The sequence below is a fragment of the Prionailurus bengalensis genome, chromosome X (genome assembly GCF_016509475.1).
Source record: "Prionailurus bengalensis isolate Pbe53 chromosome X, Fcat_Pben_1.1_paternal_pri, whole genome shotgun sequence".
Classification (NCBI taxonomy): domain Eukaryota; kingdom Metazoa; phylum Chordata; class Mammalia; order Carnivora; family Felidae; genus Prionailurus; species Prionailurus bengalensis.
The window spans coordinates 36,453,918-36,474,390 of record NC_057361.1 but is presented as its reverse complement, the minus strand read 5'-3'; the positions used below and the strand labels follow the sequence as shown (position 1 = coordinate 36,474,390).

General features: G+C 38.3%; 1 protein-coding gene across 4 annotated transcripts in view; it reads right to left on the bottom strand.

The window, feature by feature from the left end:
- USP9X (ubiquitin specific peptidase 9 X-linked) overlaps window positions 1-20,473 on the bottom strand; it is a 129,091-nt gene that overhangs the window by 20,121 nt on the left and 88,497 nt on the right. For 2 of the 4 annotated variants that reach the window (XM_043570871.1, XM_043570873.1), the window contains exons 26-33: window positions 20,036-20,038; window positions 19,470-19,636; window positions 12,914-13,022; window positions 12,545-12,691; window positions 11,606-11,752; window positions 10,480-10,702; window positions 7,611-7,831; window positions 4,522-4,712 (exon numbers count right to left, since the gene is read on the bottom strand). In XM_043570871.1, the coding sequence (XP_043426806.1) occupies window positions 4,522-4,712; window positions 7,611-7,831; window positions 10,480-10,702; window positions 11,606-11,752; window positions 12,545-12,691; window positions 12,914-13,022; window positions 19,470-19,636; window positions 20,036-20,038 (1,208 nt within the window). The remainder of the gene's footprint in view (window positions 1-4,521; window positions 4,713-7,610; window positions 7,832-10,479; window positions 10,703-11,605; window positions 11,753-12,544; window positions 12,692-12,913; window positions 13,023-19,469; window positions 19,637-20,035; window positions 20,039-20,473) is intronic. The other 2 variants (XM_043570872.1, XM_043570874.1) reach the window with 1 other exon arrangement.

Genomic DNA, 20,473 nt, shown 5'->3' with positions numbered 1-20,473 from the left:
GCCTGATGCAGGCCCTGAACTAACAAACTGTGAGATCATGACCTGAGCCAAAGTCTGACACCCAACTGACTGAGTCACCCAGGCACCCCTATTTTAATCTTTTTTTTTTTTAATTTTTTTTTCAACATTTATTTTTTTGGGACAGAGAGAGACAGAGCATGAACGGGGGAGGGGCAGAGAGAGAGGGAGACACAGAATCGGAAGCAGGCTCCAAGCTCTGAGCCATCAGCCCAGAGCCTGACGCAGGGCTCAAACTCACGGACCGCGAGATTGTGACCTGGCTGAAGTCGGACGCTTAACAGACTGCGCCACCCAGGCGCCCCACCCCTATTTTAATCTTAATTAAACTGCTTTTTCCAAGTGAAAAGAGAAAGGTTTGACATGGTCTGAGTAATCTAAGTATGCAAATCAATCTTGAGAAAACAAGTCTTCGATTGGGTGTTTCACAAAAATGAGACCAGACACTGCTAAAAACCTATACACTGCTGGAAAATATCAATGACATCTAATTTTGTATTTACAGAGTGACATACATAGAGAATAGAAGTTTGAAAGCATTCTAAGCAAGAATTATGACAAATGTATTTTAAATATGGTAGAGGAATTGTCTTTTGATATAGTATTCGTAACATTTTTTCTACATAGTAAATAATCTTATTCCAATTATATTTAACACATTTGATACAGTTGAGTTTAAAATAAAAAATCAATTTATTTCACCACTGGAAATGACACCAATCCATTGTACTTAATTTCAAATTATCACTGATTCCCCAAACTTTCAAACATGTAGTTAACCATTAATTACAAAAGGGAAAAGGTACTTTCATAATGAACAGATCTAAGACAATTAGTTAATATCACCAATAATCAGATACACTGATACCATGTTATCTCCCAATATAATGCCATAAGAAGCATTTAACACCACCTACTGTAGTTTTCTTGCCAAAAAACGTTTAACCTGAACCTAATTATGAGGAAATAATCACACAAATCAAAGTGAGAGACATTCTGCAAGACAACCGGTCTAAACTCTTCAGAAATTTCAGTGCCATAAAATCACAAGTTGGGGACATTATTTTAAAGAAAACTAAAGAGGTAATCACCTCTTATGGTTCCTTCCAGGATACCAGTCTGGCATTGAAAAAAAAAAAAGTTACAAAGAATATTTTGGGGGAAATCAGAATACATAATGATGAGTATTAAGCATCATTTTTATTTTTAAAAAATATTTAAAGGTAGATAATTTATTTTCCTTTTCTTTCTTCATAAGATCTACACCCAATGTGGCAAATTCACAACCCAGAGATCAAGAGTCGCAGGCTCTACTGACTGAGCCAGTCAGGTACCCCATATTAGGCATTATTAAATCAGTATTAAATTTAATAATTGAATTCATTGAGTGTGATAATGGTATTATATAGAAGTAGGAAAGTTTTTTTTTTTTTTTAATTTCTTAAAATGTTTATTTTTGAGAGAGAAAGAGAGACATAGTGTGAGCAGGGGAAGGGCACAGAGAGAGAGGGGGAGACACAGTATCTGAAGCAAGCTCCAGGCTGAGCTGTCAGCAAAGAGCCCGATGAGGGGCCCGAACCCACAAACTGTGAGATCGTGACCTGAGCCAAAGTCGGACGCTTAATTGAGCCACCCAGGCACCCCAGGAAATGTCTTTATTCTTGGCAGATACAATGAAGCACATGTATGTGGGTGAGGGGATAAAGGATCATGCTTACAACTTACTATCAACTGGTTTAGAAGAACCAAAACCCACGTACAGTTGACACCTGGAACAATAAAGGTTTGAAGTAACGTGGACTTATACATGGATTTTTTTCACCATAAATATAGGGTACTGTCAATGTATTTTCTCTTATGATTTTCATAATATTTCTTCTCCAGCTTACCTGATTATAAGAATACAGTATATAATACACAGAACATACAAAATGTTAATTGTTTACGTTATCAGTAAAGGCTTCCAGTTATGGGGCATCAAAAGTTATATGCGGATTTTCAACTGTGAGGGGAACCAATGCTCCTAACCTCCACATTGTTCAAGGGCTAACTGTATACACATAAGCAAGCATGGCAAAATGTTAACAGTTGGTAAATCTGGGTAGAAAATATAAAGCTGGTCATTATACTACTTTGTCGCTTTTTCTGTTGGTTTCAAATTTCCAAAATAAAAAATTGGGCATGGGGTGGGGAATGTGATTAACCACCATATAGGAGGAGTATATTACATGTTTAAAAAGAGAATAATCCAGAAGTGCTAGTCTAGATAAACTGGAAGTTCCACTAGTATAGGAAGTAATTTAGAAATCAAAATGCAAACGTATTAGAAGAGAGGGGTGCCTGCGTGGATCAGTTGGTTGAGCGCCTGACTCGGGTCATGACCTCACCATTCATGACATGCAGATTTGCATCGGGCTCTGCATTGCCAGGGTGCAGCCTGTTTGGGATTCTCTCTCCCCATCTCTCAAAATAAACAAACACACACACAAACATATCATAAGAGAGAAAATGATTTATAACAACGATAAATTTTAAAATAGAAGCATGAGAAGTGTGAGCGTAATCTGGAAGAGGAAAAACAGAAATGCTAAAAGCCTTATGGCAGAGATGGGACAGGCTGGGGAACGAAAAACCTGGGGTAGGCAGAGAGGAGGGTGTGTAGTGTGCCAGGTGATGGGACAGAAAGAGTAAAAGCAGAGCTGGGAAGGAGGGTGGAGCATGCAAGCCAGTAGTACGGACGAAGCAGGGGGCTTAGGGGAATCAGAGAAATTTGTATGGTGAGTCACAGGAAAGCCATCATACTACGAAGCAGTGGTTTCAAAAGGAACTGAAACAGTGTCCTTGTAGGGAAAAGGGAAGCTGCTCTGACAGAAGCAAGGAAGATGGGGGCAGGAGTGTCGGGTGACCCTTCGCTTCCCCTGTTCTCAGCTGTGTGCGAGACCTTAAATGCTGAGGAGTGTTAAAAAACCCACTGCTGTGTAGGAGTACAGCCTCTTTCATACACACCAAACAGTGAGGTGGTTGTACTGTGGTATTTTAGCACAGTGCAGGACACATAGTAGGCGATGATTTAAAAAAAGAAATTAAAATAAGTGAAGTAAAAAAACAAAACCAAGATACAATTGAGAATTTTATTAAAAAAAAGTATTCCACCGTCCCTACAAAATTGTACATGAGGACAGTCATGTTGTTGGTGAGGAAAGTATCCCTTTATAGATGTATTCTAGCTAATAAATCAAAGAATGATAAAATTAGAATACTGCCATGTTGTAACCCTGATGAAATACTTCAGGCAATGACGATTAATGGCTGTTATCATGGGAGACAGACATTATGTAATTCTCACCGAGGTAAACATTACCACCTATAAAGTAGCTTTGAGTGTCATTTCAAAAAAAGAGAAAAATACCACCTCAATCTGATCAAGTGTCTAGATCTTGCTACTTTATTTATAGGAAATACAGTAGACCGAGGAAAACAGAAAATACAAAAATACCAGAGAGAGCCCATCAATAAAATCCAGATGGTGGGAAACTTTACAGGGTAAAACTACCTTTTTCCAACAAATCTCAAGGGTGAAAAATGATTAGAAGAGAGAAGAGTCAGAGCAACATTCGAGGTATATGGACTTCATTTGGATCCCGATTTCAAAAAAACACAAGGATGTTAAGGATTTTCACAAAACATGGTAATAGTATTATGGTTAGGTTTTTAAAAAACCAGAGATAAATACTACAATATTTATAGGTGAAAATGTGTGAGATTTACTTCAAACAATTTGGAAAAAAGCAGATGGGGAATGTAGATTAAACAAGATTGGGCCTGAGTTGACAACCGCCGAAGTTGGATGATGAATACATAGGGGTTCACACTATTGTCCCTACTTCTGTACATTAAAGTTTTCAAGATAAAAAAAATTACTAACATCTTAAGAGACAAAAGAATGCCGTCTCTCTGAAGTAGGACACTTTCTACCTCCAACTTTAAAGACAAGGAGAAAAAAAAAAAACCTAAGAAGCTTTAAATATTATAGCTGACACTTGAACATGAAGGCTAGGGGTGCCGAACCCCACGCAGCTGAAAATCTGCCTAGAACTTCTGACTCCCCAAAACTTAGCTACTCATAGCCTATTGCTGACCGGAAGTTTTACCTACAACATAAGTAGGCCATTAACACATATTTTTTATGTTTTATGTATTGTGTGTATTCTCACAATAAAGTAAGCTAGGGAAAAGGAAATGCTATTGAGAAACCAGAGGGAAAAGAAAATATATTGGAAGTACTGTATTCATTGGGGCGTGGGGGTGGGGTGGGGTGGGAATTTCTGTGTGTAAGTGGACCCGTGGAGTTGAAACCCATGTTGTTCAGGGTCAAGTGTACTACTGCTTAAATATTCAACATAAAGATACCTTCAACATGTATTTTAGAAGTTTAATGTTAGGGTACAGAGATATTCATAAAGGCTTAAGCAGTATCCCCATTTCTGTCCACTTATAGTTTACCTGAACTGTTTCCAAAATCCTCTGGGCACATAGTACTGTAGTCGAGAAGCAGCTAAATGACCAAAGATGACCTGAAGGTGCCTTAGAACACCAATGTTATATTCTTTCCTGTCTTCTGTTTTACTTAATGCTGGCTTGTCTTCAAATTGTTGAGGGTATCCAAACACATCATCTCGGGGATCAACATTGCTCTAGAATTAAAAAAAAAATGTCATCAATAAGCTAATCTAACTTTAAAGTACAGTAGAATATGTTGAGACAAATGCCCAACAGTTAGTGAACAAATGATTAATCATTTGTACTTCTAATTTCTTATATCCAAAGCACTTAACTTCCAATTTATAAATTTTAATTAAGTTAGTGTTCATCCCCACCATTTCACAGAGTAGTTGTCATGAAAGAATGATGCTGACCATGTATGGGAAAGGCCGATAATAAAGGCAACACAGAGGAGTAGAGCGTTGGGTGTAAGTTAGACTGAACTGGACCCCAATGCAGACGCTGCCACTTAGAAGCCAGGTAACTTTGAGCAAGTCAGCTACTTAACCTGTGTAAGCTTCAGTTTCTTCCTGGGGATATGCAGCTGTGGTGAGGATTATGAGGTACTCACTCAGAACTATAAACAGTCAATAAAGTATGCATATTAAGAGGAGCACTCTTCAAAAAACGATGCCAGAAAAAGTAGATACCCGTATGCGGAAGAATAAAGTTGGACTCTTCCGTAACACTAGATACAAAAATTCACTCAATACAGATCAAAGACCTGAATGCAAGAGCTAAAACTATGAAGCTCTTAGGGCAGAAACGTCATGACACTGGATTTGGTGATGATTACTGGATATGACAGCAAAAGCGCAAGTAATGAAAGAAAAATGAGACATACTAGACCTCATGAAAATGAAAACCTGTGGTGCGAAGAAACTAGAACAGTTGTGCATTGCTGACAGAAACGTAAAGTGGTGCAGCCACCGTGGACCAGTTCCTTAAAAATTAAAAGCAGAATTACCACATGATCCAGCAATTCCATGTGTGGGCATATACCCAGAACTAAAAGGCCTCGATGAGATATTTGTACACCCATGTTCACAGGAGTACCATTCACAGTGATCAAAAGGTGGAAGCAACCCAAGCATCCACTGATGGACAAATAAACAAAACGTGGTCTATCCATACAATGGAATATTATTCAGCCTTAAAAAGGAAGAAAATCTGGACACATGCTAGAACATGGATACACTTTGAGAACATTATGTTAAGTGAAATAAGCCAGTAACAACAAGATAAATATGGTACGATTCCACTTATATGAGGTACCCAGAACAGCCATGGTTGAGGAGATGGAAAGAAGTTTGTGGCATCATAGACCTTGGATACAGAAACAGATAACATCTAGTCCCTGCCCATGAGAAACTCCCAGTCTAGGGAAGGAAAGAACATAGGCAACAGGCAAAGAAACACAAAACCCCACAAGTGCAGTACAGAGCTGAGACAACACAGAGCAGAAGGTCCCACGAGAGCAAAGATAGGACACCTTATTGAAATCTTATCCTATCTTTTCTGCCTTATTTACTCTTTGCGAATATAATCAGCTATCTCTCCCTGTGCTTACCCTCATCATCCCAGAGATGTGATGGGCTGTAAAATTCTGAACTAGAATTTTAATTTCCACTTGAAGCAGTGGTTCCTAATCTGGTAGAGGTGTTAAGCATTCCCACTACAAAGCTTTTGTAAAGAGTAAAAAATGGGGGCGCCTGGGTGGCTCAGTCGGTTAAGCATCCAACTTCAGTTCAGGCCATGATTTCAGTCTGTGAGTTTGAGCCCCATGTCAGGCTCTGTACTGACAGCTCAGAGCCTAGAGCTTGCTTCGGATTCTGTGTCTCCATTGCTCTCTACCCCTCCCCTGCTCATGCTCTCTCTCAAAAATAAACATTAAAAAAAAATTTTTTTTTAATAAAAATAAAAAGTAAAAAATGTGCAGATGCTAACCCCTGGATGATGTGGTTTGGTGGATTTGGGAAGGAACTGGGACAAGTCTATGTTTCAGAAGCCCTGTAAGTGTTAAACTACCTCACAGCAAATAGTTCTGGTGACTGAAGACAGGGAATGAGGGAAGAACCACTAAAGACATGAACTACAATTAAAACACTGGTTTCTCGGGGTGCCTGAGTGGCTCAGTCAGTTGAGCATCCGACTTCGGCTCAGGTCATGATCTCACGGTTCGTGGGTTCGAGCCCCGTGTCTCAGCTGTGCTGACAGCTCAGAGCCTGGAGCCCGTTTTAGATTCTGTGTCTCCCCTTCTCTCTGCCCCTCCCCCACTTGTGCTCTCTATCAAAAATAAATTAAAAAAAAAACCCACTCTGGTTTCTTTCTGCAGTTCTCACCAATGCCATGAACAGGAAAAGATCAAATAAAAGCAAAGAAATACAGAATGGATATATAAACATGACCACAACTTAAGTTTTGCAATATTCTCTTGTTTACAGAGCCGTGCCACCATTATGTCCAACCTGATCCGTCACTACAACCTAACTTCTGCATAGCTTTATTGTGCACTGGATACTCGGAAAGCAGCATAAATTTTGTCACAAGACCATGTAATATTTAAAGTACAGAGAAGTGTGTTTCCTAAGTAAGAAGAGCTATGATCTGGGGCAAATGTAAAAGTAACCTAAAAGCAAGCACACAAAATGAAACTGGCATAGTATATAACTTGGCATAAATTAATGGAGATATAATTAAAAATATCAAGTAGAAAAGTGAAAATATAATTGAAACTGTTATAAAAATGAAAATCCTTATCATTATGCACACTCCAAATTATACTAAACACTTTTCACATACAAAAACGGAGTATGTGAACAGCAGCTCTAAAAAAGTAAACTACCATGAACATAACTGCAGTTTTAAGTCTGGTAGATAGTGAGCACTAGACTATGTCAAGACACAGCAGCCCATGCTGGGAAGACTCCAGCTTTATTTTTAAATCTAAGTCAACAAGTCCAGTGAAAGTACAACACTCCATACGACAGAATGACAGTATCTGGTATCAGAATTTCAAACAAGAAAGGAAAATGCTAAATAAAATTTACCTCATTGTCCTGCTTCTCATCCCCAGACATATCATCATCTACATCACTACCTGTGCCTTCAATTGCAAGAATACCGTTCCTGATGGAGGGAATCATGTAGAGTTGCTGAATCACAGAATTCATGTAACAAGTAGCACCGGCATTTTTCAGCCCCACAAATCCTTTAGGTGGACGGGGTCCAACAGGTGGCAGATATTCCCACTCTGTAAGCGCTTCACAAGCTGAGAAAGGAGAAAAGATTCTTGTAGCAGGAATATAGCCTTTTTGTCCACGATTAGCTCTATTAAGCTGATAAGTTAACATCACCAACAACCCCACTACTGCTCCAGGTAGCTGAAGCAGCAGAGAGAGTGCATTTCCACCACTGTAGGGATTCCTACACCCCACTATGTGAGAACCCCGTGTTTCACTGGATGTTGCTTCTACAGAAGTGTCACAAACCATTTCATGAGATTGTACAATGCTGATTTCTATGTGCTCACTTTATTATTTAGTCACTGTGAACTTTCAACTTTTGTAGGCTTTTTTAAAGGGTCTTCAAATTCATTCTGACATGACACGTTAACATAAATCCATCCACGTATTTTATAGCTTGTTCAGGTTTAAAGCATTTTAGCACCACTGGGTTCACATCCAGGTTCTGATGCTTAGCAACTCTTTCCCCTTCAGGTAAGCTTCTGTTTTCTTACTATTAATGTAAGAGGAACACTTGCTTTGCCTGTATCCACAATGTTATTTTGAGGAAGTAACAAAATAGTGTTTGAAAGTTCTGTGAGAATTGTAAATCACTGTACGTCTCCCTCTAACTAGTATAAACCTGGAAACAATGTAAACATTATCACTGTTTATGGGACTCATTATATACATCACAGTATACTGAATTGCACAACATAGAGCCAATAAATGGAATTAGGCAAATAGGTATGTGTTGATAGGGAACAATTGCAGATATATTAAGAAGAAAGTGAAGACACGGTGTACACATGACAATCTGTAGTAAAAAAAAAAAAAAAAAAACTAAACAAAAAAAAATTTCTATGTGGATTTTCCATACAGACAGAGATGCTGGAAGGACAGACACAAACTGATAATAACAGTTAAGCTATTAAAGGGCAGCTGGGGACTAAAATGGGCAGGAAACATACTTTTTAGTATGTAGCTTCTTTGGTATTTCATATTTTTACCATGCAAACGTACTACTTAAAAAACAAGTAACCTTTCTGTTTCCGCCATCTTCAAGCCTGTGAAGGGGTACTCAGAATAGGACTTTTAAAACAGCAAATCTATCTGGAAGGCTGCGGTCCAAGGCTACCTTTTTGCTGGTTAGACATGGGGTCCTCCAAAAACAGAGTAAGCACACAGCTCATCTTAAAATAGAAGGTGTTCACGCCCAAGATGAAATTAATTCTATCTGGGTTCAAGAGATGTGCTCATGTGTACAAAGCAAAGAACAACATAGTGACTCCTGGTGGGGAAACTGAACAAAACCAGAGTACTCTGAGGAAAGGTAACCCACGCTCATGGAAGCCATGGTATGGTTCATGCCAAATTCCAAAGCAAGCTTCCTGGACTTGGAATCTGGACAAAGCCACTGGACATAGAATCTATGATACTGTACCCCTTGAGGATTTCAACTTACTGAAAATTAAATGAATGTGTGAATTTATTAAAAACAAAGATCCTTCTTTAAAACAAAAACCGCACCTTACTGAACATGGATTTGCTAGAATAGTTAAAGGTCTAACCTTTTTTTTTTTTTTTTTTTAAACTTAAACTTTTTTAAACGTTTATTCATTTTTGATAGAGACACAGAATCTGAAAGCAGGCTCCAGGCTCTGAGCTGTCAGCACAGAGCCTGATCTGGGGCTTGAACCCACAAACCACAAGATCTTGACCTTAACCGACTGAGCCACTCAGGTGTCCCAGGTCTAACCTTTTAAGCAGTTTAATTAGAACCTCCGAAAATGTTATTAAAAATGTCCTTATGAAATACAATATATCAAAAAATAAATTGATGTTTTTAAAGATTTACTACAATCAATGACACATCCTTAAGCTTTGTAGATAAACACTGGTTTTCTCAAATCAAAACAGCCTCCATTATGTTTGATTTATTTCTGCTTTTTTGGTCACTGATTATTGCCCCAATCCCTTTGGGGCCTCAGTTCCACATCCGTGAGATCTGGAGCCCACAACTAATTTCAAGGGCTTCATGTGGGCATTAGCTGAGAACATAAGGTGCATTAGAAGGTTATCTTTTCATCTTCTAATCTTTAAAACCAGATTTCCTTCAAGCTCATATGAAAACAGTATTAAAGAGCTTCTAAGTGAGGAGGGCCTGAAAGGTTTTCTAAGTCATGCAACTTGAGGTTTTTGTTTTTTGTTTTTGAAGCCAGTGCAAGCAGGGAAGGGGTAGAGAATCTGAAGCAGGCTCTGTGCTGACAGCAACAAGCCTGATGTGGGGCTTTAACTTATGAACTGTGGAGATCATGACCTGAGCTGAAGTCAGATGATTAACTGACTAAGCCACCCAGGTGCCCCCGGAACTTGAGTTTTAGCTTTGAACTCTGGCACTTATTTTGACTAGTTATTACTCTGTAGTTTGGGTTTTACTCCAGATTTGACTGAGACAAAATTTATTTTGCTAAATACTCAAACCCCTTACAGGAAGACATTTAATAAACAACTGATATTTTTTTTCTACATCAAGCCTCTTTGCTTGTAATGGTGTTAAATTACACATCCATTTGATAGTTCCTGAAAGAAAAACAGGAGTTGAAGATGTTTACTAAAAGAAAAATAGGAAAACAGAATTTGAACACATCAGAGAATTACCTGTCAGCACAACACTGTCTTTTACTATACTTACTAGTTATTGCTGTGCCAATGTAATACATTTCAGTCAAGGAATCTACTATCTGTTTAAGATTCCTCACGCAGCCAACCGCTAATGCTACAAGTAACTCAAAACCAGCATTAATGGTAGCTGGGGAGCTACAGACTGGAATTGCTTGTTCAGCGGGCAACTCTCCATTTCTCATATATTGCAGGTAAACATTGGATGCAGGGAAGATGAAATCATCAATTAATTCCTACAAGAGATGAAAAGAGGATTACACATTTAGCAGTTGTAGATGTCTGTTATATTTTTTACATATATGTATAGCTATATTTATATAATGCTTATACGTATGACACACAAAGTTGTGTGTATATCTATATATGCCTTTTTAAGGAAAGAAATCTCTCTTGGAAGGGAAACAGTGCTAAAATTAATGGTCATAATTAAAGGTATCCTCACATCCGAGAAAACTTACTTGGATTTTCTAATAAAAAGATTCCACGTCAAACCACTATTTACTACAACTTATACCCAATTTCTCAGGCTAAAAAAATTTTTTAAGCCCCAGGTTGACTGTAGCGCTTAACAAAATTTACATTTTAAATAAGTTTATTCCTTTAATCATATGTATACCAAAACTCATTTTGGTTATTTATTCATTTATTTTTATTTGAGCTTGAGAGAGAGAGAAAGAGAGAGAGAAAGAGAGAGGCGGAGAACTGAAATCAAGATTGACACGCTTAAATGACAGAGCCACCCGGGCACCCCCAAAGCTCATTTTGAATAAAAATAACATGTACTGATACTTCTTGTTTCCTTTAGTTACACATATGTAAAGAAACTCATTAAAAATGATAAACAAGATGCATAGTCTGACAAATAGGTTTGTCTTGTTTTATATAGTCCGATGAAGTAAAAAAGATTTTCTAAGTAAAAAAATTAGTGCTTATTTATGAAATACATGTTATTTTACTCACATTTCATTTATACACAAAATTTAGAAACTGTATTTAAAAAATTACTGTAACCTCTAACAATTCTCAAAAAGTAAAAGAGAGAAAAAATTAAGACAATACACCAAAGACATACTATAAACCAACACAGTTGGTAACAAACATTTAGGTTATGATATCTAGCTTAGGACAAAACTTACTTTAATGAGATTAGCACCTCCTTTTTCACAACCAATGTGATACTTTTTCTCAGGGGTCTGAAAGGCCAGTAATTCTTTTGTTACCCCAAGGTGGCCTTCCAAGATCGTCTCTTCAACACCGGTTTCACCTGTTCGTTTAACATCATCCTGCCAAAGAGAAAATCCCAAATGCCTAACTTATGAAAGGGAGGGAGGAGCCAGACAAGAGTGAACTGGACATATGTGAGATAATTCCCCTAAACCTTCCCATTCTTTTAAAATAATTTTAAAAATAAATCAACAAATATATATGTGTGTGGGTGTGTGTTCCAGTGTAGTTAACATACAGTGTTTGTTCTATTAGTTTCAGGTGTACAATACAGTGATTCCACACATTACTCAATGCTTATCACAAGAAGTGCCCTCCTTAATAATCCCTATTACCTATTCCCTGGTCCCCTCATCCACCTCCCCTTTGGTAAGCATCTGTTCTCTAAAATTAAGACTCCCTTTCTTGCCAAATTGTTCCCTTCTAAGCAAGATGGAAGTTCTTTTCAGAACTTTCTGAAGGCTACAAGCAAAAGCTATGAATCTCTTTAGAAATAAATTTCTCACACAATTCTGAGTAAAGAGTATCTAGTGTTAAAATCAAAAGTTAAGTGCTAGTCTACAGACTGATTTTTGATGAAAACAACCCAAACTTTTTAGAAGATAAAAATCTGCAAAAAGGCTCAAGATTCTAAAATGCAAGAAGCTGAAATTAAGTATTTCAAGTTTCAGGTAAAACAAAGCATTTTATAAAACTAGTTATGCATTCATTCTGTGACTCATGAGTTACTAAGGTATTCTTTAGCTCTTTCTATTACTCTTCGATATTTTTCACTTAACCAAAATGCTCAAAACTACAAACTATAAAACACTCTTACTGATATAATGAACACAGTATTAGAAGCAACTTACCCTAATTCTTTTAAGCCAATCAATTTCATTATTGAGAAGAACTTCAGCATTGGGTATATTAATATTACTATTGTAAGCATAATTAAGAAGATGCCTTAAAAGGGTGAAGTAGTCGCCTGAATGTTTAGCTCTCTCTCTGGCTGTGCTCTGAAACAATAAAAGAGAATAATGTGAATTTACATGTCCAAGCTCAGAATCTACTTTTTAAAAACCTAGAGTTAACCAGAGCAGATACTAAATTAGTATGGGAAATTATCATTTATTTAATAAATATAGACTGTTCTAACTTTAACCTATAACCATAAATTCCTGAATGCTTTGTTTACAGAATTAATCACATTGATATAAGCATATTAAAAAATGTCTCACCCCCAAAACGGTAAAGAGCAGAGTAATGAAGAAAAGTAGAGGCCTGTGTCCCATGCAACATCTGGTGCACATTAAAAAGAACTGCTCCTGAGCCACCTGGCGAACAGTTCTGAAATAAAAATGTTTCATATTTAATATATTATTTGCATGAAGAAAAATAACAAAATTCCAACACTGGTTTTTCTTTGGGGAAGGGGGTGGGGTGGAATAAAGGGTAAATGAAAAGTAAAAATACAAGGATACAAGGTAACACCCCCTTAAGAAGGCAACATAAAACAGACAACTTAGTAGGCTGTATGCCAAGAACTAGAACCTCAAATTGTCACAGAAGAGTTTAAGGGATGTTCTGTAACACCGGTTTCTTGAAAAAGGCTGGAAATGGTCCGCTAGATACAAGATGTTCCATAGGGAATCTTACACATCTTTTTGGCCATCCACAGAATTTTTACTCAACTGCACTTTGGAGCAAAGAACTCTGTAGGAATTCTGTTGCAATTACAGTAAGGATATTGCAGCAATGTCCCTTATATTATACTAGTGGTTCCCAAAACATGGTCCTCAGATCAACAGCATCAGCATCATTTGGGAACTTGTTGAAAATGCAAATTATCAGGTCGCATCCCGGACCTGCTAAATCAGAAATACTGGGGGTGGTACCCAGCAATCTGTTATTTTAACAAATCCTTCAAGTGACGTTAATATGTGGGTGGCTCAGTTGTTTAAGCATCGGACTTCGGCTCAGGTCATGATGTCACGGCTCATGGGTTCGAGCCCCGTATCAGGCTCTGTGCTGACAGCTCAGAGCCTGGAGCCTGCTTCAGGTCCTGTGTCTCTGTCTCTCTCTGCCCTCTTCCCCACTCATGCTTTTTCTCTCTCTCAAAAATAAACATTAAAAAAAAAATTATATACTATATAGATCTCACTAGAGTAAATGTCCAAGAGAGTAGAGACATCATATAGTTTACCGTTGTCCCTCCAGAACCTAGAATAGTGTCCGACATAATACAGATGTTGAGAACCAGTTCAGTTACCACATGCATAAATGTTGTTTGTTTAGAAGACAGTGGTTTGTCTCCATTAGAAAGTGGAGGGCTTTGCTTTACAGATGCCAGAGTTTCTGACACCCAGAACAATGTCTGACATATGGAAGATGCTTAACAAGTATCTGCCAAGCATTTGTGTATCTTAACAGACACTGCAAACTACATTTTGTGAGTAACTATCATATTTCTTTGTGCTAGCTGACAGACAGCTTAGAACCAAATTTACAGCTCAAGGTAAAGGACTTGACAGCACATATTCTGTGTACTAACCTCCCGCCTGAATGTTTCTAGAAACTTGTATATGATCTTATAAACCAGAGGGACTTCAGAAGATTTGTGGGTTGAGTTTGGTGGAACACAAATAAACTGAAGTCAGGAGTACCTAAGTTTTCTGGGGAGAAAGTCCATAACTTTTATTAGATTTCCAAAAGTATGTCATTTGCACTATCCTAGTTAATTTTTTAAAAAAGATAAGTATACAGCCCAAATAAAGTAGGGATCTATACAGAGTATTTGTCATTTCCTGATGAAATCTCTCACATACATGCAGATTTCTGCAATGCTTCTAAAGAAACTTTTATTAGATTTTCAAAAGTATAGGTCATTCGCACTATCCTAGTTTATTTATTTATTTATTTTTTATTTATTTTTTAAAAAAAAATTTTTTTTTCAACGTTTATTTATTTTTGGGACAGAGAGAGACAGAGCATGAACGGGGGAGGGGCAGAGAGAGAGGGAGACACAGAATAGGAAGCAAGCTCCAGGCTCCGAGCCATCAGCCCAGAGCCCGACGCGGGGCTCGAACTCACGGACCGCGAGATCGTGACCTGGCTGAAGTCGGACGCTTAACCGACTGCGCCACCCAGGCGCCCCTAGTTTATTTTTTTAAAAAGTTAGGTATACAGCCCAAATAAAGTAGGGATCTATACAGATTATTTGTCATTTCTTGACGTAACCTCTCACATACATGCAGATTTCTGTAATGCTTCCAAAGAAACATTTGCCTATCAACAAATCCTGTTGCTCATACCTTTACAAATTACTCAAAAATTCATTTCTCACCATTTCTAATACTACCACCCTCCAGGCACTGTCAATGTTTTATTTGGATTAAAAATCTGTTTTTCTTGACAATCTAGAACTTATTCTCAACAAAGCAACCAGAATAAACTCAAAATGTTAATAACTCAGAGCACATGATTCTTCTGCTCAAAACCGTAAAACAGGATTCCCATCTCACTTTTAGTAAAAAAACAAAACAAAAAATCCATGTCGTTACGATCATCTATAAAATCTTAACAGGCTGCCTGTTAATTTTCTGACCTCACCTCCTACAACTGCCTACTCCTCACTCACTGCTCCAGCCATACTGGTCTCCTTGCTGTTCTTTAGCACATTAGGCATGTTCCTGCCTCAGGACATTTACGTCTGTTGTTCCTTATGGTTAAAAGGCACTTGCCCCATTATCCTACATGGATCACTACCTTACTCTTTCAAAGCTTTGTTTAAATATGTCACTTTCTTAGGCAGCCTTCTCTATCCTATATAAAACAAAACTCAATGGACTCCCTACTACTCCTTATCACCTTCCCTGCTTTATTTCTCTCCATAGCATTTATTACTATCTAACATACTATATATTTTCCCATGTCTGTCCTTCCCACTCCCCATCCTCATTAGTTCTTATATTCTAACAAGGCTGATGGTTTGTTTTGTTTAGTGCTATATGTCCCTAGTAGCTACGATAGTGCTTGATACACAATAGGTACTTGAGAAATTATTCACCAACAAGACTGCCTACCGTATTAAAATTAAACACTACTTAGATCTCAACATCAAAGACCTTCTGTAAACCAACTCCCACTAATCCCCTTTACAGTATTATCCTGTACTCCTCCTTCACACATCAAACCAGACTACTCAGCTTTTTCCTGAAAGCACTATGCCAGGGGTGGCAAACTCAAATGCCTTCATCAATCAGAGGTACCATAAAGGAGTTAAATAGGCAGGGTATAAAGCAACAGGTGCTAGAAGGGGCTAGAAAAAACATAGCCACCTAAAGGAATTTAAACCCAGTTGTGAGTGATTACAATAAGTTCAGTGTTATGATGTGGAAACAGACTTCATCTAATATGAACAGAGGTCTGGGAGGCTTTCCAGAAAACGTACTGGAAAGTGTGGCACTTTAAGTTAAAACATGAGTAGAAGCAAGGGCCAAACTGTGGAGTGGTTATAAATCAAATTTAAATATTTAGACTTCATTCAAAGGCAATGGAAAGGCACAGAAAGACTTTAATAGGAAAACATGATCATGCTTGGCAAAGATCACACTGTCTGAAGTGTGGTCACCAGATTAGAATAATCCTTTAGTGGTGCAGCACTAGGGTGGGAAGATTAAAGACACTGTGGTTGTGCAGGCAATGGGTGCTGGCTGCTTAGATGAGGGTGAAAGCAATATGGAGGAGGTAGAAAAGTATATGGAGTCTAACAATACAGAAGTAAAAACAACATAATGGGGAGTGAGGTTGAGGGGGAGCACTGCCAATGCCCATCTTCAATTTGTATGTATGCATAAGTCTCACCCAAGACTCACAAGTTATGTTCTGCAAAGAACCTTTACTTCTGCTCATTCTAGGTAGAAAGTAATTGTTACTCTTCTAATTCCCAGAGTACTTTGCCTTTTATGAACCTAATTTCTGTCTCAAAGTTTCATGAGTACAAGGAACCGATCTTATTTAACTTTGGACTTTTCATTGCCAAGCACATAGTAGGGGCTCACATTAATTTGCTCATGGGTTATGATTACACCGAATACAACTGTGTAGCAGAAAGTTAGATCTCAAGAGGTATGACACTGTCACAGAACTTCAGCCTTAGTCCCTTTAGCAGCAGTCTACTTCTGAGTTGCTACAGAATTAAGTGAGAAAACACATGTGGGAAATGCACTGTATATAGGTATACTGGTATACCTATAAATTTGATCTGAAGAATAGCCTCATGTAGGCAGGTCCACAATGCCATAACTGAAACTGTTGGGAGCCAGATATGTTTGGGGATTCAGATTTTAGAAAGGTAATGCCAAAAAATTATGGTCAAGTCAGGTTTGCTGTCAAATTCTTACAAACTGGAAATAAGGGATTTTGAACCTACCATAAGTACTCGGCTATATATAAAATGATTGAAAACTCAGGGCAAAAGGAGAGCCAGTACTACAGAAAATCAGATACCTAAAGCTCAAAGAGATTTTGACCCTACAAGACCTATTGTGTTGTTGAAGACAAAGTGACAGAGGAGAACTGAGATGAAGTGCTGTCTACAGAATTTTACTTCATTGTGTGAAATTTTGGGAAGAGGAAGAGGGAAATGGTTCTAATTTCCTATAAGGGGGAATTTTCATAAAGGATAGAGAGCAGAAAAACGTGCAAAACCAAGTTCCTTAATACTTAGCAGCCAAGGAAGTGAAATAAGTTCCAAATTTAGTTTCAGATTTAAAATTCAACATAGAATGAAAAATTTGCTACCTCTAGGTTTGACTTCACTATAATTGTTTGGCCAATCATCTTTCCTCTCCTCCCTCCACCCAATGCATTATTAAATAAAACCAAACTCGGGGCGCCTGGGTGGCGCAGTTGGTTAAGCGTCCGACTTCAGCCAGGTCACGATCTCGCAGTCCGTGAGTTCGAGCCCCACGTCAGGCTCTGGGCTGATGGCTCAGAGCCTGGAGCCTGTTTCTGATTCTGTGTTTCCCTCTCTCTCTGCCCCTCCCCCGTTCATGCTCTGTCTTTCTCTGTCCCAAAAATAAATAAACGTTGAAATAAAACCAAACTCACTCAACCTATTTTTCTTAACATACAGGGCTGTCCAATGATGATCAAGTCTTCTCAAGCAGATAGCAAGCTCAGTATTATTGGGGGGGGGGGGGGGGGGGGGGGCGGCGGCGGTAGGTCCTGTCAAAGGACTTTCGGAATAGGCTGTAATAGAGGTCTTCAAGGAAATTACCAAGGAACTTCTAAAATAGTACGCATTCTCAATTCACATTACAGCATCCTATGGAATGAGCACTTTTTAAAAAGTCTTATCACTGGGTTTTATTTCAACAACTGTTTATTCTGACTTTACGTTAATCAGTGATTTCTGTCACTGCTGAATGGCATTTGAGAAAATAAAAGTGAGCATTTTTGGTCTTTTCACAAAATGCATGCAAGACAGATTAATTACATAGAACAGGGACAGAAATTAGAGCTCGACTTTAAAAAATCACCTTATGAACGTCAGGATTAGAATGACACAAGAGGATGGAAACCAGTATTTTCTACAAATCTAACTGACTTGCACAAAAAGAAGTCCGAAACAAAGTTTATGTCAATGATTAAATGATCCTGAACTGAAAACGAGGGCTTTATATAAAGTTGGTCTTTATTCTCAGTATAGAATGCAGAAGCTCTTACCATAACCCTGCTTTGTGAATTTCATACCGAATCAACAATTTCTCTTAAAAAAACCTGGCATGTAAGTATCCAAGACAGAATGTTAATGTCCCATTTAATTGATTTAAAGTTTATTTATTTTGAGAGACAGATGTAGGGAGAGAGCATGAGTGGCGGAGGGGCAGAGAGAGAGAATCCCAAGCAGGCTCTGCACTGATAGTGCAGAGCCCAATGCAGGGGCTTGAGCCCATGAAACAAGATATTATGACCTGAGCCAAAATCAAGAACCAAACGCTTAACCACCTGAGTCACCCAGGCTCCCCTATTTAATTTAAATCCTATAAACGAGGGGCACCTGGGTGACTCAGTCAGTTGCGTGTTCGACTTTGGCTCAGGTCATGATCTCTTGGTTGGGGAGTTTCAGCCCCATGTCCGGCTCTGGGCTGACAGCTCAGAGCCTTGAGCCTGTTTCGGATTCTGTGTCTCCCTTTGTCTCTGCCGCTCCCCTGCTCATGCTCTGTCTCTCTCTCAAAAATAAACATTAAAAAAAAATTCCTGTAAACCAGATTTTATTTTTTTAATTTTTTTAATTTTTTTTCAACATTTATTTATTTTTGGGACAGAGAGAGACAGAGCATGAACGGGGAAGGGGCAGAGAGAGAGGGAGACACAGAATCGGAAACAGGCTCCAGGCTCTGAGCCGTCAGCCCAGAGCCTGACGCGGGGCTCAAACTCACGAACTGCAAGATCGTGACCTGGCTGAAGTCGGACACTTAACCGACTGTGCCACCCAGGCGCCCCTGTAAACCAGATTTTAAAAGAGGATTAAAATATGTACCTCACTTAGGCAAGACTAAATTCTGAAATTAGAGAAAAATTAATTGTACTCTGAGATTTAATGTTGCCATTTTGCGAGACTAAAACCAAACAAATTTAGGTCCAGGCAAAAACATAGTTAAACAAAATTTTCCTGAACATTACCATGCTGTAGAGACAATAAATATTTTATATCTGGGATAAATCCTGCCAGCATACATTTCTGCTTAACAAAAGATCAAGTTTTTTACAATTAAAAAAGACACTTACTTGCTGTGACAGTGCAACAGTAAGTCAATAATGAATGTCTGCCAAGCCTTTTCTTTACTAAGAGCATCTAAGGCTGTCGGAATCAAGGCAAAACATAATGTCATCACTTCCAATGCTTCACAGCAAACCTGTTCATCCTCCAAGTCTGGCTCATTGCCTGCATTGGTCTGTAAAATTATGGTCAGAGGCAAATTACCTAGAGATGCACTTAAGAAAAATCTCATACAACTTCAAGATAGTGCTTAAAACTTACCGACTCACTTAAACCATTTGGCCTCAGCCTCTTTACCTGCAATTTGAGACCAGTTTAGAATAGTATGGAAATGACTACAATAGACAATGAAGTCTAATTCCAGTATTTTTCTACATCCCAAGGAGGGAGTATTTTTCTACATCATCCAAGGAGGACACTGAGAATACCACCTGCCTTTTTGTCCTTCAGGCTTCTCAGGACCTTCTGAATAATCATTCCTTTCTCAAGAACCACTCTAGCACTGCAGAGTTAGGAACTTAGGACTAGTTCCAAAGCGTAGTGTACGTATAGTGCCGTTTTATTTGAAAGCCACTGTCTTGGCCAATCATTCAGGAAGGTTTTACAATCTAAAATATGCTTCGGTAGGTAGTTATTAAATTCTAATCTGACTATCAAAAAGTAGTAATTACACTACATGCCTAAAATAGAATAAACATTCAAATACTAGCCCACGCACTGTACCAGACAGATGCTATAGGACTCCAACATATATCCTGGGAAAAACAGGGTTATATTGGCCATAACAAGGAAGCTCTACCGAGCTGCGAAGTTCCTACAGTTTAATTTCCTCTTCTAAATATGCATAGTGGTTATCAAAGGCAAGGTACATAGGACAGGAAATCAAAGAGTCAAACACAGACTTGCTTCTGTAAACAATTTGCTTAATTTAATCTAAGGGAAGGTCAGACATGATACCTAAATTGGCTGACACTTTCTACTTTTGACGGCTTTAAGAGAATCAAAAATATTT